The sequence below is a fragment of the Hylobates moloch genome, unplaced genomic scaffold, assembly GCF_009828535.3.
Source record: "Hylobates moloch isolate HMO894 unplaced genomic scaffold, HMol_V3 SCAFFOLD_1, whole genome shotgun sequence".
Taxonomy (NCBI): Eukaryota; Metazoa; Chordata; class Mammalia; order Primates; family Hylobatidae; genus Hylobates; species Hylobates moloch.
This window is the reverse complement of record NW_026652276.1, coordinates 186455334-186476983: the sequence shown is the minus strand read 5'-3', so window position 1 is coordinate 186476983 and position 21650 is coordinate 186455334. Positions and strand designations below refer to the sequence as shown.

Genomic DNA, 21650 nt, shown 5'->3' with positions numbered 1-21650 from the left:
CTTTGTAAGGAATAGTTTAAGAAGACATCTCAGGGTGTTTAGCCTGAGAGAAGGAAGTTTCAAGGAACAAACATTTGGCAAGATGTTCCATGGAAGGGGGATTAGACTGGTTCATAGTGACTCCCACAACACAGACATGGGATTCATGAGTGGTCATTACATGGGAGCTTGGCATAAAGGAAAACTCTCCAACAGTCGGGACTGAACTCGGGAGGTGCCACTAAACTGGCACACCACTTACCTGGCTCACCGCTTATCTGGCACACTGCTTGCCTGATGCACCACCCTAGATGGAGCCTGCAGTGAAGCCATGCCTGGCAGCCCCTGGGCAGGAGTGTGGATGAGCGACTGCACTCCTGGAGAAGGGGGCCTGCAGAGAATGGTTACCTGTGGGGTTTTTCTTGCCTGTTGAGAGTCTGTTAGTCCCAACTTCAAGGTCTAAGACCTGAGTCCATGGGAGAATGATGATTCCTTTATGGAAATGGCGGCTGTATCAGGGATGAATGATCAGGTTGGCAAAAGGAAGAGCTGTGCCTCAGTGTCCCATTTGTAAATAGCTAGTGGAGCCTGTGTTCGTGTGTGTGCATGTGCGTGTGTTTGTGTGTGGCGGCATTGGTAGTGGTGGTGGTAGTTGTTTGAATTCAGAGGGTTTTTTTTGTTTGTTTTGAGACGGAGTCTCACTCTGTCACCCAGGCTGGAGTGCAGTGGTACAATCTCAGCTCACTACAACCTCCACCTCCCGATTCAAGCGATTCTGCCTCAGCCTCCTGAGTATCTGGGATTACAAGTGTGCACCACCGCGCTCGGCTAATTTTTGTATTTTTAGTAGAGACAAGGTAAGGGTCACCATGTTGGCCGGGTGGGTCTTGAAATCCTGACCTTAAGTGATCTGCCACCCCGGCCTCCCAAAGTTCTGGGGTTACAGGCGTGACCCGCTGTGCCTGGCCCTGAATTCAGGTTTTCTTTATTTTATGAAGTTAGGGCACTAAAACCAAAACAACACCCCCTAAAGAGTAACAAAGCACCACAACCAATCTATCTTCATTATCAATACGTAAAGGAGATCCTAACACAGAAACGTAGGGAGGACATTAAACTCAGAAAAATCTGTATATACATGTGCATGTATATGCATGTGTGTGTTTATGTATCACATTGTTTAAGACAAATTAACACTTCTTTGTGGACCCAAATTGGTAGCATTAGCATTTGGGAACTGCTGTCTTAGACTGCCTGTTTGCTGTATCCTGCTGGCTGCCTTAATTACCTTAATTTAAAAATTACCTCCTTTAAGTGATTTCAGAAAGGGTTTTAAAGGTAACTCAGTTATCTTGAAACTAATTGTTCTGCTGTAGATTATCCTTGCTCTTACTTTCTGCAGGCTTTTTTAAAATTTGGATGGAATTCACAAAACATAAAGCTAACTGTTTTAAACTGAACAATTCAGTGGCATTTAGTACATTGGCAGTGTTGTGCAACCACCACTTCTATCTAGTTCCAAAATGTTTCATCACACTCCAAAATAAAACCTCATACCCATTAAGCAGTTATTCCCCCTCCCCCACCACATACAGCCCCTGCTAATCACCAATCTGCTTTTCGTATCTGTGGATTTACCTATTCTGGACATTTCATTTAAATGGTATTATACTATACATATATCTGACCTTTTGTGTCTGGCTTCTTTCATTTACCATCATGTTTTTGAGACTCATTTGTATTGTAGCGTGCATCATGCTTCATTCCTTTTTATGGCTGAGTATTCTTTTATTGTATGTATGTAGCACAATTTTTGTTTATCCACTCATCCATGGATGGGCGTTTGGGTTGTTTCCAATTTTTTGGCTCTTATGAATAGAGCAGCTATGAACATTTGTGGACATGGATTTGTGTGAGTATCTGTTTTCAATTCCTTTGGATATATACCTAGGAGTGGAATTTTGGTCCATACGGTAATTCTATATTTAACTTTTTTATTAAAAAATTAATTGTGGTGAAATATGCTTAACATGAAATTTACCCACCTTAATTTTTAACGTACAGTTCTGTGGCATTAAGTATCTTCACATTGTTATGCAACCATCACCACCATCCTCTCCTGAACTCTTTGTTTTTTGTTTTTTGTTTTGAGACAGGGTCTAGCTCTGTCACCCAGGCTGGAGTGCAGTGATCTCGGCTTACTGCAACCTCCGCCTCCTGGGTTCAAGCCATCTTTCCACCTAAGCCTCCCCAGTAGCTGGGACTACAGGTGCACACCACCACGCCCAGCTAATTTTTGTATTTTTTGTAGAGAAAGGGTTTTGCCGTGTTACTCAGGCTGGTCTCAATCTCCTGAACTCAAAGGATCCTCCTGCCTCGCCCTATCAAAATGCTGGGATTACAGGTGTGAGCCACTATGCCCAGCCCTCTCCAGCCCTCTCCTGAACTCTTTATCTTGCAAAACTGAAACTCTATACCCATTGAACAATAACTCCCCATTCCTCCTCCCTTGCAATCCCTGACAACCAACATTCTGTCTATGAATTTGACTATCTCGAGTACCTCATATAAGTGGAATCATACATTATTTGTCTTTTTGTGACTGGATTATTTCACTTAGCATAGTGTCCCCTAAGTTTGTCCAGGTTGTAGCATGTGTCAGAATTTCCTTTTTATGGCTGAATCACATTCCATTATAGGATTCTCTATTTATTCATTGATAGACACTTGAGGTTGCTTCCACCTTTTGGCTATTGTGAGTAATACTGCTATGAATGTGGGTATACCCACATTTGAGATACCAATTATTTTGCATATATATCCAGAAGTGATATTGCTAGATCGTGTGATCATGTGCTGACTCTATTTTTAATTCTTTGAGGAACCGCCATACTCTTCTTCATAGTGGCTGTACCATTTTACATTCCCACCAACAGGGCACGAGGGATCCAACTTCCCCACATCCTCACCAAGACTTGTTATTTTCATTGTTTGTTAACAGCCATCCCAGTGGGTATGAAATGATACCTCACTGTGATTTCGATCTGCATTTCCCTAATGACTGGTGACTGGCGTCATTAGTGGGCACCACCACACCCAGCTAATGTTTGTATTTTTAGTAGAGACGGGGTTTCAACGTATTGGCCAGGCTGGTCTCGAACTCCTGACCTTGTGATCCACCCACCTCAGCCTCCCAAAGTGCTGGGATTACAGGTGTGAGCAACCGCGCCCAGCCCTTTGCCCATTTTTAAATTAGATTGAGCCTGCCTGTTTTTGTATTTAGAGTTACGGTTCTAAACTTGCTGCTCTTCAGAAGCTAGAGTAAATATTGCATTTTATTATCCTAAGCCACACGTTTGCTGAGAACTTAGGCTACCTCAGGTGTAAGGCTACCAAGAGCCTACACGAGCACCTGAGATGATGAGGGAGAGCAGGGCTGCAAGAGGCAGGGGCCAATGCTCTAGAAGGTCCAGATTGCTCTGGGAGAGCTGGCCCAAGAGCAGCTGTTCCCATCTCTGTCCTCCAGGTCATCCTGGAACTCTTTGCAGAGATACTAACAAAGCAACTCACGTTTGTCTCTGGAAAGACTCAGGTTCCAAGGCCTCGGGCCTGCCCTTTCATCTGTGTTTCTTCTAAGCATTGCAACATCCAGCAGGCCTCTACTCCACAGTCCCCTGGGTGAGGGGAATGTGCCTAGGGGCCCTTGACCTGCTAGCCTGGGATCAGGGAACAACGCCCACAGCCTAACTCTTGGGAACAGACAATCTCCAGCCAAAGCTGCAAATGACTGAAAACGAGGGCTGGTCAGATGGGTGGTCAGTTTATATCACCTCGACACCCCCCTGCTACATTCCAAACAAATGGAACTGCTTTGCCAGCCAGCACAAGTCCCTCTCAATCTGAAACTCATGAATTCTCCTCAATTCTGGGAAGGAACTCTCTCAACAAGAGGGGAAAAGGAAGCCAAGAACCCAGAAGTCCAGTTATGTTCTCCCTGAATAATTCTCCCACGGGGGACTCACTGTCTCTGGCTTTGGTTATGTTTTCAAGTGGCTGAAGGGATGGTCCCCACAGGAGACCATCTTACGTAGGCAGTCTTTATAATGCCCTCTCTAATCTCTCTAATGCCTAGTAGGCTCTGCCTAGCTTGTGTGTGATGAGAGGAAGCATGTGAGCATGACGTGAGGGAGTGCTGTCTCCCCACAGTCCAAAATTCTCTAGGAAATTCATACTTCTGAGTCTTGGAAAACTTTTGTATCTTAAAGGTTTAATTTTTTTTTTTACTAAAAGGCATGTACCCCTTAGCTAAGGTTGATTTAATATTCATCAGGTAATAACCAGGTTTTACAAAGAAATGTTGGATGCCACGTAGTAGAAGATAAAGATGCGTAAAACATACTTTGCCACTGTTTTTTTTTAATTGAGGTGAAATTTGCATCACAGAAAATTAACCATTTTAAAATGTACAATTCAGTGGTATTGAGTACATTCACAATGTTGTGCAACCATCACCCCTAAAGAAGACCCTGTGCCCATTAAGCAGTCACTCCCCCCGCCTTCTTTTCCCAGCCTGCCCCTGACAACCACAAGTCTGCTTTCTGTCTCTATGGTTTTACCTATTCTGGATATTTCATATAACGTGTGGCCTTTGTGAACCATTGTTTTGGTAGGCATTCTCCCCCCTCCAAATCTACTGTCCTTGGCCAAGATCAGGGACTAAACTTTCTAAATATCCAGAATGAATGAAATCTCTCTGCTTAAATCAATAGTTCCAACAACCGACAAAAGTATTTTCCAATCATTATAATGACCTCTCTACTCTCTCTAAGGCATAGTGCTAGGTAATGAAGTGGACTCTGCCTATCAGTATGGACAGGCCCTGAGTGAAGGGGGAGTGGGAAGGCCTGAGGTGTCTTCAGGCTGCCTGGGGACCCGGGACCCAGGCCAGACAGACAGCAGCTCTGGGGCTGCGGGAAGGCCCAGCCCTGCACACACAGCGCCGACTCTGATACTCCTCTGAGGAGCCTGCTGCCTCCGACCACACCTTGTGTGTGCGGTTCAGGAATACCCAAGTTCATCTGCCAAATTCAGGATACAACCCTGACTGTTCCGGGCTTTTCTTTCTGCCTTTCCCTAATCTCGTCTGGGCGTGCTCTCTTAAAGGGGAAGTGGTGCGTTCTGACTGGCCAGGGCCCTCATCCAGGAGCCAGGAAACATCTACTACCACGAGTCGCGTTGCCCAGCGTGTCACTGGCTCAGCCTCCTTATCCGAACGGCAAGGCAGCCTCCCTGGGATGTGTAAGTGTGAGCGCAGGGCACGAGGGCCACACAGGATGGCGTGGGGCTGGGCGCAGGTCACGGAACAGAGATCCTGGCAGGCAGATCATGCTGGCAGCCCATGAGCCATTTAGCAAGATGAGTGTTAGCATAGACAGTGCTCTCGGTCTGTGGGCTGGAGCTGGAGCTGAGACAGGGTTGAGGCGGGGAGCGGGGAGAGTAGCTGCCTCAGAAAGAGGTCAGGAGTAGGAGGCTGGGTTGGGGACCAGTCTATTTTGAACAGCCCTTCTGGAGGCACCAGCCTCCGGCCTGAGAAGGAGTGGAGTGGAAAATTTTCTAGCACACCTTTCAGAGCACCGGGAAGCCAGCTGCAACGAACCTTCCCGGTGTGTCAACCCCACCGCCCCACGTTTATGTCCGTGTATTATCTACTCAGTGCACTTATCTACTCAGCCATTGTGTTTCTTTGTTGTTTTTATTTGTACTTTGTGTTAAGACATGTTCAGGGTCCTTTCTATTTAAACTGTACAAATTGCTTGAAACTAGCGCCCTGGTTTTTTCCTTCTTTCCTGTCCACGATGGTCCTTGTCCAGTGCGTGCACACTGCAGGCCCTGAATCAACGCAGGCGACTGGCCCACAGGTGGACTGACAGGCTCACTAGGATGCTGGGCAGCATGTCTGGCTGGTTTCTAGCTAGGGGTCTGTTTCCTGTGTGCCCAGAGAAATAAAGGGGAAAAAGCACACCCATTCACACACACAGTCAGTTCCTAACTAAATGCCACAAGTGAGTGACTGGTGGCAGGAAAATAGACCCTTTGCTGTGTTTTAGGCCCCTTTCTGTCCTGGGTTTTTGTTTGTGTGGTAGTGATGGTTGATCTTAAATCATGTAAAAAGTTTGTTTTCACCAAAATAACTCAGACCTTTTGCTTCTAAAGAAGGGAGAGAGAAGGGGGCCAGAAAGGAAAAAAAAAAAAAAAAAAAAAGTATGTGTCTCTGTACGCATATGTTGACAGGGCATAACCACACCCTACTTCAAGACAACTTCCTGTTTGCCGCTGCCAACTGCCACTCCAAGGAGAACAGAAATGGTTCCGTTATTAGTGGCTGCTGTGGGACCACGACAGTCTGTGGGGTGAGTGGCTCTGAGCGACACCATGAGCTTAGCAGTGAGTGGAGACTTTTCACCTTCTCTTGTAAGAGACCATGGCCCTGTGCTGTTGAAAGTAGACACTGGTACAGATAGAAATAAAGCAGTGGTGGCCTCTCTTATCAGTCTGTGGTCTTTAAACAGTGTGCTCCCATAGGATTCTTGTAAGTGGAATAATTTAATTCAGGGGCAGGGATAAGGCTGAGAACTGCCTACTGAGGAAAGCTACTACCTGTGTGTGTGTTTTTAATGGACATTGTCATGTATCAGGGGAACTTATGTTAAGCACTTCCCATGAGTTGGCACTGTGGTAGCCACCTTCCGCATGTTATCAATCCTCCCAACACCCATTTATTCCACAGTGAATAGAGTAAGTGCTCTTGAGGGCAAACCCTGTGCTAAACGCTGGAGATAAAAGAGTAAACAGGACACCTGCCCTCCAGGTGTGTCCAGGCACAGGACACTTAGACCAGTAAACCAGTAATTACAGCGTGTGATGTGCGCTAAGATGAGAGACTCAGTGTGCTCGAGCACCTGTCCTGTTCTAACTCCATGATGTGGGTATTACTGTCCCCATTTTACAGGTAAGGAGACTGGAGCTCAGGGGGTTAAGTTATTTCCCCAAGTCCCAGAGCTAATGAGTGACAGAGCTGGGATTTGAGCCCAGATCTTTCTGATTCCAAAGACAGCAGTGTTTGGTCCGCATTTCCAGTGACTCCCAAAGCTCATGGAGCATGAAAATCACCTCAGGACCTTTTAAAAAATCACAGATTTGGGGTCCCCTGGCCCTGCTGTCCAAAAGTTAAGAAATGGCTGCTGCACTGTGTGTTCTCTGATGTGGAAGTGCAGCCTGGCACCTGCTCTGCCTCCTGCAGCCAGGATCCTCCCTCCACGGGGCCTGGCAAGCCATGAGGCCTTAGCTCAAGGCACCAGGGCAAAGGCCACTGATGCTGCTTCAAGACAGCGTTGGGAAGATTCGGTCCAGCTGTTCAGGTATTTTTATTTATTTATTTTAAAATTTCAGCTTTTAGATTCAAGGGGTACATGTGCAGGTTTTTTGGGGTTTTTTTTTTTTTTTTTTGAGATAGAGTCTCACTCTGTCACTCAGGCTGGAGTGCAGTGTCGCAATCTCGGTTCATTACTACCTCCACCTCCCAGGTTCAAGCGATTCTCCTGCCTCAGCCTCCCAAGTAGCTGGGATTACAGACACATGCCACCACACCTGGCTAATTTTTGTATTTTTAGTACAGACAGAGTTTTCCCATGTGGGCCAGGCTGGTCTTGAACTCCTGACCTCAAGTGGTCCACCCGCCTCAGCCTCCCAAAGTGCCGGGATTACAGGTGTGAGCCACCGTGCCCAGCCATTCTATCAGGTATTTTAAACATTGGGAATCCCAGCTCGTGGATCTTCTCCCCAAGATCCTAGGGTCTGTGGCTCCCCTGTGCCCAGGTCCAGCTGTCTGCCATACGTGTCCCATCAGTGTTTTGGGGGTGATATCAGCTGTGTCATCCTAAGGTAGAATTCAACAGCTTATCTGCAAGCTGGTAGCCCCCAGTTTTCACCAAAGCTGTGGTGACTCCTGTGTTTAAACGCATGTGACTTGTGCGGTGTGTATGTGTGGTTTTGGAGGGGGCTACTCTGATGGAGAAGTTCAGTGCCATACATGTGGAGTCCTTGTCAACCCCTCTGCTACCACTGGGCCCAGACAGTGGGGAGCAGACAGAGCCATAAAAGGCCTCGTGTTATGAAGAGGATCGTGGCTCTGGCTCCAGGTGGAGTCCGGCAGACTCAGGTCCTTTGGGCAGCAGCTTGCCTTCTGAGAGCCACATCCATTCTCCTCCACTCAGAGTGACAACTGTGGCAGTGAGCCAGGATCTGGAGAGTGCTGTCCCCTGACCACAGGAAGCCCTCTGATGACAAAGGTCTAGCAGTGACAGCAACCTATTGTATCATCACTGTAATAACCCAGGGCTCATAGCCCAGTGTCTGGCACATGGTAGGTGCCAAGGAAATGCTAAGAAAAAAAAGAGTGAATGAATGAAATAGGTTTCATTTTAACCCATATTTTTGTCTCCTTCCTGTGTTTGTATTTGCACCTACTTTCTCTTCGCGTTTTCTGCTTAAGGATATGTTAGTGTTTTGTTGTTGTTGTTTTCTGTTTTTATCTTCTTGGATGAACTTAAACAGCTTTAACAAAGACAGAGCCTATTAAGCAATGCATCTTATATCATTCTCTTTTTTCTTCATCATCATGTATTTATCAAGTGCTTTTCTTTTTTTTTCTTTTTTTTCTTTTTTTTTTTTTTTTTTTTTTTTTTTTTTTTTTTTTTTTTTTTTTTGAGATGAGGTCTCGTTCTGTCACCAGGCTAGAGTGCAGTGGCATGATCTCAGGTGACCGCAACCTCTGCCTCCCAGGTTCAAGCAATCCTCCCACCTCAACCTCCCGAGTAGCGGGGATTACAGGCATGCACCACCACACCTGGCTAATTTTTCTGTATTTTTAGTAGACACGGGGTTTCACCATCTTGGCCAGGCTGGTCTCAAACTCCTGACCTCAAGTGATCTGCCCACCTCGGCCTCCCAAAGTGCTGGGATTACAGGAGTGAGCCACCGCACCCAGCCTCAAATATTTTTCTTTAAGTAATGATTAGTCTGTAAATACTATTTGTGCCATTTTGAATTTCCTTGTGAATGTGAGTGTACTATTTTGCATACATTTTCTTAGGTTGAGATAACTCTCTTACCTGTCTCCTACCAATTGCTTTATTATGGATTACTCAGGTTGTTTGTAGTATTTTTTTTTTTAACTGTAGTAAACGGTGCTGAGAATATCTTTGAACTTTTTTTTTCCTTTTGGGATATTTCCTGGAGGCCTATTTTCCAGACTAACATTACCAGATTACCAGATGAAAGGCTATGGATGCTTTTTAGTTCCTGTTATTATCACCAGGTTGCTCTCCAGAAAAATGTAATCCCTTGAAAGTACCGCTGGCAAGGTGTACATGTGCTTGTCTCCCCACAGATTCTATTTCTGTGGTTTTTCCTTTTAGCTAGGCTAGGTGTCTTGTGAGGGCATCGCTGGGGGCTGATGGAAGTATTTCAGGGCCCTGGAAAGCCCCTGGGACTCCCCAGATCCTGCCCAACAGTGGTGATGCCAGAAATTTTCACCTTAGTATAAATGACAAATAGAAGAGGAGGAGGAAGGGGGAATGCCACCACAGGGGAAAAGTTAAAAAGGATCCTAAGTTACATGACTTCACAGCAGCTCTGGAATGGGAAATGCCCTTGTAAGAATCATCCCAGTTGCATTTCTAAAGTGTGGAGGGAAGGGAACGTCCCAGGCAGGGTGGCATGGTAAAAAAGGGCATTGGCTGTGGGGCCGGGCAAGCCTGGGCTTTCCTGCCAGCTGCTGAGGTCTGCGTGACCTTGGTCTTGTTTCACAATCTTGCTAAGCTTTAATTTCCCCATCTGATATCTAAGAAGAAAAAAAATAATAGTAATTTCCCCATCTATAACAAGGCAACTAACGGTATCATACCACATGGTAGGGTTGTTGGGTAGATGAGCTGGTGAGTGAAAAGCAGCTTACACAGTGCCTGATATATAGTAGGTACTCAAGAAAGCCTGCTTTCCCTCCTAACTGAATTAATGTCCATGGGGTGACCAGATGACCAAGAAACCATCCCAGAGCCTAGGGATTTAGGAACTGAGCTGGCGTTGGTGTGAACAGCGTAGACCACAGGCCCACACTCATATTTGTCAAAAGAACTTAGTGCCCAAGATAGTTCATGTTGCCCAGCGGTGGGTAGGAGGTGAAGAGGGGTAAAGAAGACCTAGTATAACCTGTGCTTAAGGAACGCCTCCTCGGCTCCTCAGCCCTGCCATCTTTTAAAGAGGTACTGCAGTCTGAGAAGGGAACGGGCACTCCAGAAAAGCTCACAAGCACTCCTGGCACGGGAACTGCTTGGCACAGCTCTGTCTGCATTCGCAGCCTGTCCTATCACCTGACTTTCCTGTGTCTTCATTTCCTCCTCTGCTGAGCAAGGCTAATTCAGTATCCCCCCTTACACCGTGGCAGTAAGTTTAGTATCTAACTATGATGGTGACAAATGAGACCACAGGCTCAGGTTCTAGCCCAGGCTCCTCCACTTAATAGTCTTATGACTTTGGGCAAGTTTCTCAAATGCAGTCTGTCTCCATTTCCACAGCTGGGGGGAATCGTTACCTCACCAAGCGGCTGTAAGTGCAGCTAGCCTGGCTCCTGGCATGGCTCCCAGTGCCAAGGTGCCAGCCCTGCCTCTCTCTCCAACTCCAGTTTACTTTTGGAAGAAGGTCTCTTGGAAATCAGGGTGTTTATAGGCAGCATCTACGAAAGCAGATTGAACCCACTGATAAGATAGAAGCCAGCTAATGACTTGCCAAGCACCTGCCCTCAAAAGTGGGGGCTGAAGGAGACTCCATGCTGTCAAGGGAGTAAGCCAGGTGCTGGCCTAAGTCCCAGTGTGCTTACACAACCATGGCAGGCCACAAGCGACTGTGCTGCTCAAAGTCTATTGGGAGGGGGTTGGTCCCTTAAAAGCCATATTGGAAAATTCTCAACAAGTTCTTTCTAAAAATGGTGCAGGGAGCCACCTTGAGTATTTGCGGCCGGCTCAGCCATTCATGAGGCATCTGTGCTAAGGTTTTAAATACAGGACACTGATGCTGCAAGTATGAAAATATCTCTATGAATAAGCGTATGGGGAAGGGAGCACTCTGAATTTTTACTGAAATGGAATTGCCTGAGGACCTGATGGATTTTATCTTCAGAGAGTGAGGGGAGCAAACTGGAGACACCAGGGCTCCCCGCGCCTATCAGATTTTTGGGATGCTGACAGCTGGTGTCTGCAAGCTCCCTGCTTGGCTGATCTCCAGGACTGCCCCTGGAGTTGCACCTGGATGTTTAAGGAGGCTGTGGGGAAGCAGGTGGTCTTGAAACAGTCCGTTGCTGAGGCCTTGGCCTGGACTTCCTGTGGTGGAAATGCACAAAAGTAAAAGAATTTGGCTTTTCATTTCTCTGGTACCGGGGCCCCCCAACTCTTTATGACTGAGGTCTTAGGCAATGGTATGAGCTGCTGACTGGCAGCTGCCAGCTGCCTAACACCTAAAAGGTGTTTCTTCCTCTCCCTAAGGGAGTCAGGTGCCCTGCTGAAATGCCCACAGGCGGTGGGAAAGGAGAGATCCCACTGGCTCTTTCAGACTCCTCCTATCCGTAGCAGAATCTTCCAGGATTCCAAGGTGGTAGAGCCCAGAGTTAAGACAGGGGCCCTGAAAACATCCCCAGATCTGATGTTTTCTAGCTCTGTGACCTTAAGCAACTCATTGTATCTCTGAGCCTCAGGAATTATACCTCAAGGAAATAATTCTAAGTCACTTTTTAAATCAGTTTTTTAAAAGACAAATAGTGGATCGACAGTAAGAGAATAGCTAAATAATCTACAGCACATTAATGATTGAATATTACCTAACGGTTTAAAATGGCAAGTATGTGGGAATTTGATATGTATATACAGAATAATGTTAGTTGACAAGGAATAGTCCAAAATATCCATTGATTCAGCTTTGTTAATCAAACTTACCTGTAGAAAAGAGAAACTAGTAGTGCCTTTCTTTTTTTGGGGTGGGGCAGGGGGACGGAGTCTCACTCTGTCGCCCAGGCTGGAGTGCAGTGCATGATCTCGGCTCACTGCAGCCTCTGCCTCCCGGGTTCAAGTGATTCTCCTGCCTCAGCCTTCCGAGTAGCTGGGATTACAAGCGCCTGCCACCACACCCAGCTAATTTCTGTATTTTTAGTAGAGACCGGGTTTCACCATGTTGGTCAGGCTAATCTCGAACTCCTGACTTCGTGTTCCGCCCGCCTGGCCCTCCCAAAGTGCTGGAATTACAAGCGTGAGCCACCACACCTGGCCGTGCCTCTCTTAAGGTATTGTAAGAATGAAATGCTATAAGGTAAATCAAGTGTTTAGAAGAGTGCCTGGCACATAAGAAAAAAATTTTTTTTTTTTTTTTTTTTTTTGGAGACAGGGTCTCGCTCTGTCACTCAGGCTGGAGTGCAGTGGAAAAATCTCAGCTCACTGCAGCCTTGACCTCCCAGGCTCAAGCGATCCTCCCACCTCGGCCTCCTAAGTAGCTGGGACTAAAGGCGCACACCTGGCAGATTTTTTTAAATTTTTTTTTTAGGAGCAGGGTTTCACCGTGTTACCCAGCTAGTTTTGAACTCCTGAGCTCAAGCAATCTGCCCACCTCAGCCTCCCAAAGCGCGGGGATTACAGGCGTAAGCCACTGTACCCACCTGAAAAATCTTAAACTATTATTACTATTGATCAAAGGACAGAATGGGTGAGAGCAGAGGTTGCTGGTTCAAGATCATTCACTGAGGTTGTTATTGATGTATTGAATACTTAATTCTGCACAGGTGTTCTGATAGTGATTGTCTGTTTTCCCTTCAGCAGGTGAGTGGTGCTTATATTCAGTATTAGCACAATAGATTGGTTTGGTCTTTCTGTCACATGGTCTGGAAAGCAATATGTAGCAAGAGCTATAAAGCTGCAGCCTTTCACTTTGGGAATTATAGCTCAAGGAAATAATTCTGAATCACTTTTTAAATAAATCTTTTTTTTTTTTTGAGACGGAGTCTCACCCTATTGCCAGGCTGGAGTGCAGTGGTGTAATCCAGGCTCACTGCAACCTCTGCCTCCCGGGTTCAAGCAATTCTCCTGCCTCAGCCTCCTGAGTAGCTGAGATTACAGACACGTGCCACCACGCCCAGCTAATTTTTGTATTTTTAGTAGAGACGGGGTTTCACCATGTTGGCCCGGATGGTCTCGATCTCTTGACCTTGTGATCCACCCACCTTGGCCTCCCAAAGTGCTGGGATTACAGGTGTCAGCCACCATGCCCAGCCAAATCAGTTTTTTTTTTTTTTTTAAAGATAAATAGTAGGTAGACAGCAAGAGAGTAGCTAAATAATCTGCGCCATGTTAATGATTGAATATTACCTAACAGTTTAAAATAGCAAGTTTGTGGGAATTTGATATGTGTATGTAGAATGTTAGTTGACAAAGAATAGTCCAAAATATCCATTGATTGCAGTTTTGTTAATAAAGCTATATGCATTAACAAAGACTAAGAAAATTTAGAGGAAAGTGCTCTTTTTCTCTAGAATTGCTTAAGTATTAAATATTTTAACAATGAGTGAGGGATATAATGTACTACAAATTCCTTCTGGGCAGGGCAAATGGAATTAGAATAATTATAGGGATCTACCTTAGGCAGTCCCTTAATCAAAACATAGAAAGACATGATTAAGCCTCAAGTGGGTGAAGGCTTGTATCCGAATGATTGTAATGTACAGCAGGAGAGCTTCACTCAGAGAAACCTCACCTGCACAGCAGCATCTTTTTGCAAGAGATAAGACCCTGCCTTCTTCTATCACTAACCTAACCCGCCTCCTCACCAACACAGAACTGTGTAAGTCCACTACAGGCAGGTCTTCATAGACTAGAGAAACAAAGATTGAATAGGTCTTTTTGTAAAATCCACTCACTCTGCCCTACCTGGGACATCAGTTCTACGCATTTTCAAAAGCTTAGCTACAGCTCACCTCCAGAATGAACCCCTGACCACTGACTCTATTGGTCCCTCCACTTTAATTTTTTTTTTTTTTTTTTTTTGAGACGGAGTTTCGCCCTTGTTGCCCAGGCTGGAGTGCAATGGTGTGATCTCGGCTCACTGCAACCTCCACCTCCTGGGTTTAAGCAATTCCCCTGCCTCAGCCTCCCGAGTAGCTGGGATTACAGGCATGCGCCACCATGCCCAGCTAATTTTGTATTTTTAGTAGAGACAGGGTTTCCCCATGTTGGTGGTCTGTCTGGTCTCAAACTCCCGGCCTCAGGTGATCCACCCGCCTTGGCCTCCCAAAGTGCTGGGATTACAGGCGTGAGCCACCGCGCTGGGCCTTTAAATTCTTATATGACCTTTCTTACCTGCACTGGTAGGGGGCAAGCTTGTTCCCATACCTCAAGGGTTGTGAGAGCCCTTCTGATTTAATTCAGTTTCACAAGTAGGAAATACTGCTTTCACCTATTTATTACAATACAAAATCACACATCAAACAACCAAAAAAACTTATATTAAGGGCAAAGGGCTGCCTTCAGGTTTTAATTAATATTCCTTCATTGCAACTTGTTCTTTCAATTGACAATTTAAGGCAAGTTTCTGAATCTAAAATATGAAACCAGGCATGGTGGCTCACACCTGTAATCCCAGCAGGTGGATCACTTGAGGTCAGGAGTTTGAAACCAGCCTGGCTAACATGGTGAAACCCTGTCTCTACTAAAAATACAAAAATAAGCCAGGCGTGGTGGTGCGCACCTGTAATCCCAGCTAGTCAGGAGGCTGAGGCAGGAGAATTGCTTGAACCTGGAGATGGAGGTTGCAGTGAGCCAAGATCACGCCACTGGACTCTAGCCTGGACAACAGAGCCAGACTGTCTCAAAAAATAAAATAAAATATGAAACCAAGAAAAAAGCTTATCCACTGATACAGTTGTTTTGTGGGCCAGATGTGGTAGCTCACCTGTAATCCCAACACTTTGCGAGGCCAAGGCAAGAGGATCTCTTGAGCCCAGGAGTTCAAGACCAGCCTGGCAACATAGAGAGACTTTGTCTCTGCAAAAAAAAAAAAAAATGTTTTCAGAGAGAGTCTTGCTCTGTTGCCCAGGCTGGAGTGCTGTGGTACAATCACAACTTGCTGTAGCCTCCACCTCCCAGGCTCAAGCAATCCACCCACTTTGGTCAGCCAAAGTGCCGGGATTATGGGCATGAGCCACCATGCCTGGCCTTACCAAAAAAAAAAAAAGTTTTAATTAATAATTAACCAGGGCCAGGCGCAGTGGCTCATGCCTATAATCCCAGCACTTTGGAAGACCGAGACAGGCAAATCACTTGAGGCCAGGAGTTCAAGACTAGCTAGCCTGGCCAACATGATGAAACCCTATCTCTACTAAAAATATAAAAATTAGCCAGGCATGATGGTGCATGCCTATAATCCCAGCTACTTGGGAGACTGAGATCTTGAGAATCTTCAGCCTTGATTCTCCCAGGCTCAAGAGAATCGCTTGAGGTGGAGGTTGCAGTGAGATGAGATCCTGCCACTGCACTCCAGCCTGGGCCACAGAGCAAGACTGTCTCAAAAGATAATATTAATTAGCCGGGTATGGTGGCACATGCCTGTAGTCCCAGCTACTCAGAAGGCTGAGTTTGGAGGATCGCTTGAACCTAGAAGGCAGAGGTTGCAGTAAGCCATGATCGTGCCACAGCACTCTAGCCTGGATGACAGAGATTTTTTTCTGTCTCAAAAAAAAATTTTTTTTCTGTAAATTTAGCAGCAGAATGTGTCAGCCAGGACCACTAACGAGAATTCTTTTAGAAGGTGATTGTAGAATCACTGGCCTGGCCCATTTATTTTGTCCTTCGTGGCACCCTTCCTTGTGATTTATCTTTGTTTACTTGCATAATTTTTAACCCTTAGTTTAGCAAAATAAAATGTATCTTCATTATTCAGGTTTATCTCCCCACCTAAACCAAGAAATATTTCTGTAAATCCCACACCCACCCACCACCAGCTTTGAGTAAGTGATAGCAAAGGAGTGAATGAAGACTGCAGAAAAATCTAAAGCAGTAATGGTAAAAATCAAAATCTTATTTTCATATTGGAAGCCTCTGCCGAAAAAGAAATTGCTAAACAAGACATTTCTGAGAGGCAGAAAGTCGATAGACTTGAAGTTAGGAGACTTGGTTCTAGTCTCAGGATTGTCGCTAACTAGCTTTAACCTGAAGGCTGGCAACTGATAACCTCATCTATCAGAAAGATCATACTAGTTGACTTCTAAGATCCAGTTCTAACCTTCAGTGATTCTAAGTTCTGCATTTTCTAATTTCCTGGCTTCGAATTTTATTCACCTAGTTTCCTGCCTTCCTGAGAGGCAGGTAGGCCCATGTACTCAGTGCAGAGGCACGCTGATTCTTGAGTAGCCCTGACATTGGCAATCACCTTACCTCGGCAATCACCTCACCTCTCTGGGTCTCCTTTGGCCAGTCAGCCGTGAGGAGGGTGGAGACCCCTGGCTGCTTCCTGCCTGTCTCACAGGGGTTGTAAAAGCCTGTACAATTTTACAAAGGATGAATTCCTCCAAGGAAGATCTTGCCTGAGTTAAATTGTTCAATATTTTGGCTGTTGTTACTGCTCTGACATCCAGGAATCATGAGGGATGAGAAGGGAAGGGACAGGTATAAGTATCCCTTGTATTTATGCCGATTGAGTGGAAGGAGGCTTTGAAGCCATCTAGGGACCCACTTCTTTCACAGATAAAGACACAGGAACCAAGGAAGTTTAAGTGGTAAACTGAAGGCCATGAGCCTAATACTGTGTATATGTGGTTGGAGTGGGAGCCCAGGTCTCCTGGCTCCCAGCCCTCAAAACAGAGGCCCCAGAACTAGCTCTTTGTTTTCAAAAGCTTCAACAGGATGGCTTCTGAGAACTAAGCTGTATGCAAAGGTCTACTCTGATTCAATGAGGAAAAAGCACCCTGTAAATTTATTCTGTGTAGGCAGCATATGAGCACTGGTCAAGCAAAAAAACCCAGCAATTGGATGATCCTCAAAAATCTGCTTCCTCCTAATTCCTATTGCATCAGAAGACTAAATTCAGTCTGCTTTGAGACAGCCTGGCAACCCATTGGTACAAGGGAGTACAGAGAAACCCCAGAATCCTGTCGCAGCTGGCCACAGGTGGGAGGCTCGCATCTCCCAGGTCAGGGTGCCTGCAAAAGCAACCAGGAAAGGTGCCCTAATGAGAGAAGCCTAGGCTCAGCTTTGGGCTGGAGAGAGAATGATCTGTCATCTTTGCCTGTCACATTTTGCATTATCAAATTCAGCCAGATTTTCAGATCTGTGATATCTAGTTCAGGAGATCTGTTATAATTTCATTTATTTATTCAACACATGTTAATTAAGCAGTAATTATATGTGAGACATAAGATATCCAGAGAGGACTTAGGGTTTCAGGAAGCTTTGTCTTTTTTAGCGTTTGGGATTCCTTCCTGTTATCATGTACAAAGTTTTTGGGCAGGTGTAAAAGTGCGTTTTGCTGGGGTCTTAAATTTTTATCAGATCTGTTACTCTAAAACGATTAAGAACCCTATAGTGGGTGCACACTAGAACTTTACTTCATGCATCTGCTGTCCTGGTCAGTATCCTCATCCTGCCCATTCAGTCGAAAGCACAGTGGCTAACAGATTATGAACAAGTGAGGCATCTCTGCCCAGAGCTCTGGTATTCTCTGTAGAACCTCAGGAAGTTGTGCTCGCAGGCCCAAGTCCATGCCCCACATTGCAGATTCTGCCTCAAGCGTTGCCATCCTCCTGCATGTGGCCCTGAACCTCTGTGGACCCTGAGGAGGCCATAGCAGGGGTGTCTCGACACTGTCCTCTCAGTCCCGGGACAGCTGCTGGGCCACTTCCTCGCTTGCAAAGTCCCTTCGATTCAAGCCTGCTGGTCCCTCTTACTTTAGTGCTCCTGCAGATTGTCAGGTTCGCGAGTTTCCTGTTTGTTAAGAGTCCTGCCCTGTCCACTGCCCTGATGGACCTGTGGCCTCTGTGTAGCTGTCTAGGAATTGCTTTGGCTATGTGTGGTTATCCCACTGTTCAGGTGAGACCTGGTGTCCCTCTGCTACTCCTGTGGAAGTGGTTTTGCAGAAAGATGGCCTGGTAAATGCCTCCCATGAGAACCTTGATGTTAGTTGAGCATGCCATTTGATACAGAAACCCAGAACATAATTATTGCTAGCTGGTGGAATAGGAGCATATGTCAAGACAAATCGTCTCATCAGAACCTAAGCTTCAGGAATGCCAATGCTGCAGGGAAAGCACTTCTCTCCGCCTGTTGTGTGTTTGAGTGTATGTGAGTGTGTGAGAGCCTCACCTGCTACAGATGCTGTGCTGAGTTCTCTACTTTCTGCCCCTGTAGAGAGAAGACACGGTTCAATGTGTAGACCTTCTCCCTCTCCAGTGTCTCCAGCCTCCAATCCCAGGACATCACTAGTACAGGTGAAAACAAAAGCCTGTCTCAGCGGCCATCACTCTGCCAGCAGCACCTCAAAGCCATTCAAAACGCCCAAAGACAATCTACTTACCTCCAGCAGCAAACAGCACACAGTCTTTCCTGCGAAAGGATCAAGGGATAAACCATGGTGAGTCAGCTGGCTGGCAGCCAGCTGCTGTCTGTCCCCCCTGCTGTTCCTGTCACCATGGGGAAACAGTATTTACTCTCTGGCTTTGTTCCTAGGCATCACATGCAGGAATTTGAGGGACTGAGGAATGAAGGGACAGAAACCCAAAATGATGGAAAAATAAACCTAAATATTAGAGGGCATGTGGGACCTTAAGAGTACCATATGGGCCACGCTCACGCCTGTAATCCCAGCACTTTGGGAGGCTGAGGCGGGTAGATCACCTGAGGTCGGGAGTTTGAAACCAGCCTGGCCAACATGGTGAAACCCTGTCTCTACTAAAAATACAAAAATTAGCCAGGTGTGGTGGCACGCACCTGTAATCCCAGCTACTCAGGAGGCTGAAGCAGAAGAATTGCTTGAACCCAGGAGGCGGAGTTGTGGTGAGCCGAGATCACGCCACTGCACTCCAGCCTGGGTGACAGCAAAACTCTGTCTCAAATATGTATATATATATATACCGTATGCCTGACAGGGGATTTTTTTTGTTCTCTTGAGAGTTGAGCCAAGTTATGTCTAAGAAAAGGGTAACAGGGAAATATTTCTCAGTTCTGCTGCCACCTCTCAATTTTCCACCCCAGTAAAGAGAAGCTCTGGTGTAAAATCAGAAGCACTGACAGTCTGCCTGGTGTGGAGCAAGGCCACAGCCCTACCCCCAACACTGGGTTCCAGGTCCTGTGGAATAGTGGAATAGCCACCAGCAGAGGCAAGTAATTGGGAGCTGACCACGGGAGAAAGAGAGGAAAGCCAAGTAGAAGGTCACCCCTTTGGTGGAGTGGGCTGTGAAAAATCAGAGGCTTTTGGCCAGGTGTGGTGGCTCGTGCCTGTAATCCCAGCACTTTGAGAGGCTGAGGTGGGCAGATCACTTGAGGTCAGGAGTTCAAGACCAGCCTGACCAACGTGGCGAAACCCCATCTCTACTAAAAATATAAAAATTAGCTGGGCATAGTGTTACACGCCTGTAATCCCAGCTACTCGGGAGGCTGAGGCAAGCAGGAGAGTTGCTTCAACCTGGGAGGCAGAGGTTGCAGTGAGCCGAGATTGCGCCACTGCGCTCCAACCTGGATGACAAAGTGAGACTCTTGTCTCAAAAAAAGAAAAAAAAAAATCTGAGGCTTTTAATTCATTTTGTTATCTCAGCCCTTACTAAAAAGTCAGAAAAGGTTGCCTGTGGAAAAGACAGCTAGGAAACCAAACTTAAAACAAGGAAGATGAGTATCTTCAAATGCTGTTGGCACCCAGCTTGGAGTACTTAAGGAACTGGCTTCTGACAGCACCTCTATGCTTATCTTTCAAGCCTTGAGAAGACAGAGAAGGGATAAGTGTGGAGTCCATCTAATTTATGTATTTAAAGAAAAAAAGTGTTCCATTAATTGATGACAGTTAATTGCACTTAAGTTCTTACCTAGGCAAGCTGTAGAGTAAAATCATCCATCAATGGGTTTGTCACTGCACACTGGAAATTATGATGACTTAGTAAAGAGCTAATTATGTCAGATCAATTACAGAGCCTCTTGTGATGGAGTGGAAAGGTGTAGGCATGGCTATGGAGGAGTTACCTGCCATGCAGCTGGGCCTCATGGGCAAGCTTTGTTCTCCTTGGGTTGTTGGGATTGCGGGTCCATCCTGCAGGAGGCTGTAGCTGGTTAGGGAAGACTCAGCCCGAGAGTGGTGGTTGCCCGCCCACTGGCGATGTGAGTCTCCCAGTCACTAACCTGCAATCCGTCTTATCTGTGACCTGAGAATGTGCCTGAGAGTTTATTTACTGGGGCTGCGTGGTGTCCCGATGTAACCACAAGCTCTGGAGTCACTGGCCTGGGCACAAATTTCAGCTGGGTGACCTTGGGCAAGTTATTTGATCTTACTGTGCTTCCATTTCCTCATCTGTAAAGTGGGGCCAATAATAGCTCTATTCCATGGGATTGTTGTGAGGATTAAGTGAGCTAATCTTTATAAAGCAGCAGGCACAGTATCTGGATCATAGTATATATTCAATAAATAATTTAGCATAATGTCATCGTTATTATTACTATATTATCATGTGTACCAAAGGACAGCACTTCCATCCTAGGATAAAGATTGGCAAGTCAAATCTCTCTAAAAAAAAATTAGAGAAGTGGCTCTTCAGACTCAGAGTGAAGATAAAAATGATCAAATAATTTATTCAGAGTCTAGAAATGAGCTACAGAGAAACAAAATAAGGAAAGCCAGGGAAGGAGCACATAAGCCAGGAGGAGACCCAGGGAGCTTGGGGAAGATCATCAATGAACTCTCCTTGTAAAAGAGCAAATGAGAGGTCTCATGTAGCCCCATGGCACCAAAAAGCACTCGCCCAAAAGGCAAACCTTCAGGGAGACCATTGGTTCAAATCATTGTCCACACTCAATCCAGTCCAACTCAACACACACTTCGTAAGACCTGCCACAGTCAAGTCCCCTTCAGCTAGGGGCAAAAAGTGGTTTTGAAAGAATCTGGCTGGGCTCAGTGGCTCACATCTGTAATCCCAGCACTTTGGGAGGCCGAGATGGGCAGATCACAAGGTCAGGAGTTCAAGACCAGCCTGGCCAACATGGTGAAACCTCGTCTCTACTAAAGATACAAAAAATTAGCCAGGCATGGTGGCACGCACCTGTAATCCCAGCTACTCAGGAGGCTAAGGCAGGAGAATTGCTTGAACCTGGGAGGTGGAGGTTGCAGTGAGCCAAGATTGCTCCATTACACTCCAGCCTGGGCAACAGGGCAAGACTCTGTCTCAAAAAAAAGAAAGAAAGAAAGAAAGAAAGAATCTGAAGAAACTAGCCCAGGTCCAGAGATGAGCAACCAAGAGATTTGTAAGGAGAGAGAGCTCGTAGTGAAAAGACTCGAGTGTTCACCTGTGGGAAGAAGAGAAAGGCATGGGCAATTTGCCGTGCCTTCAA

The 21650-nt window shown here is 46.1% G+C and overlaps 1 protein-coding gene across 17 annotated transcripts in view; it reads left to right on the top strand.

Moving 5' to 3' along the window:
- The window catches only part of ATXN7L1 (ataxin 7 like 1), a 277135-nt gene that overhangs the window by 199262 nt on the left and 56223 nt on the right, over positions 1 to 21650 (top strand). For 14 of the 17 annotated variants that reach the window (XR_009209090.1, XM_058425748.1, XM_032761344.2 and 11 more), the window contains one exon: positions 18471 to 18693. Coding sequence is in view for 15 of the 17 variants with exons in the window: in XM_058425748.1 (XP_058281731.1) it covers positions 18471 to 18693 (223 nt within the window). In the remaining 2 variants the exon portion in view is untranslated. Of the gene's footprint in view, positions 1 to 5225; positions 5278 to 6280; positions 6390 to 18470; positions 18694 to 21650 lie in introns of those variants that run through there. The other 3 variants (XM_058425755.1, XM_058425752.1, XM_058425759.1) reach the window with 3 other exon arrangements.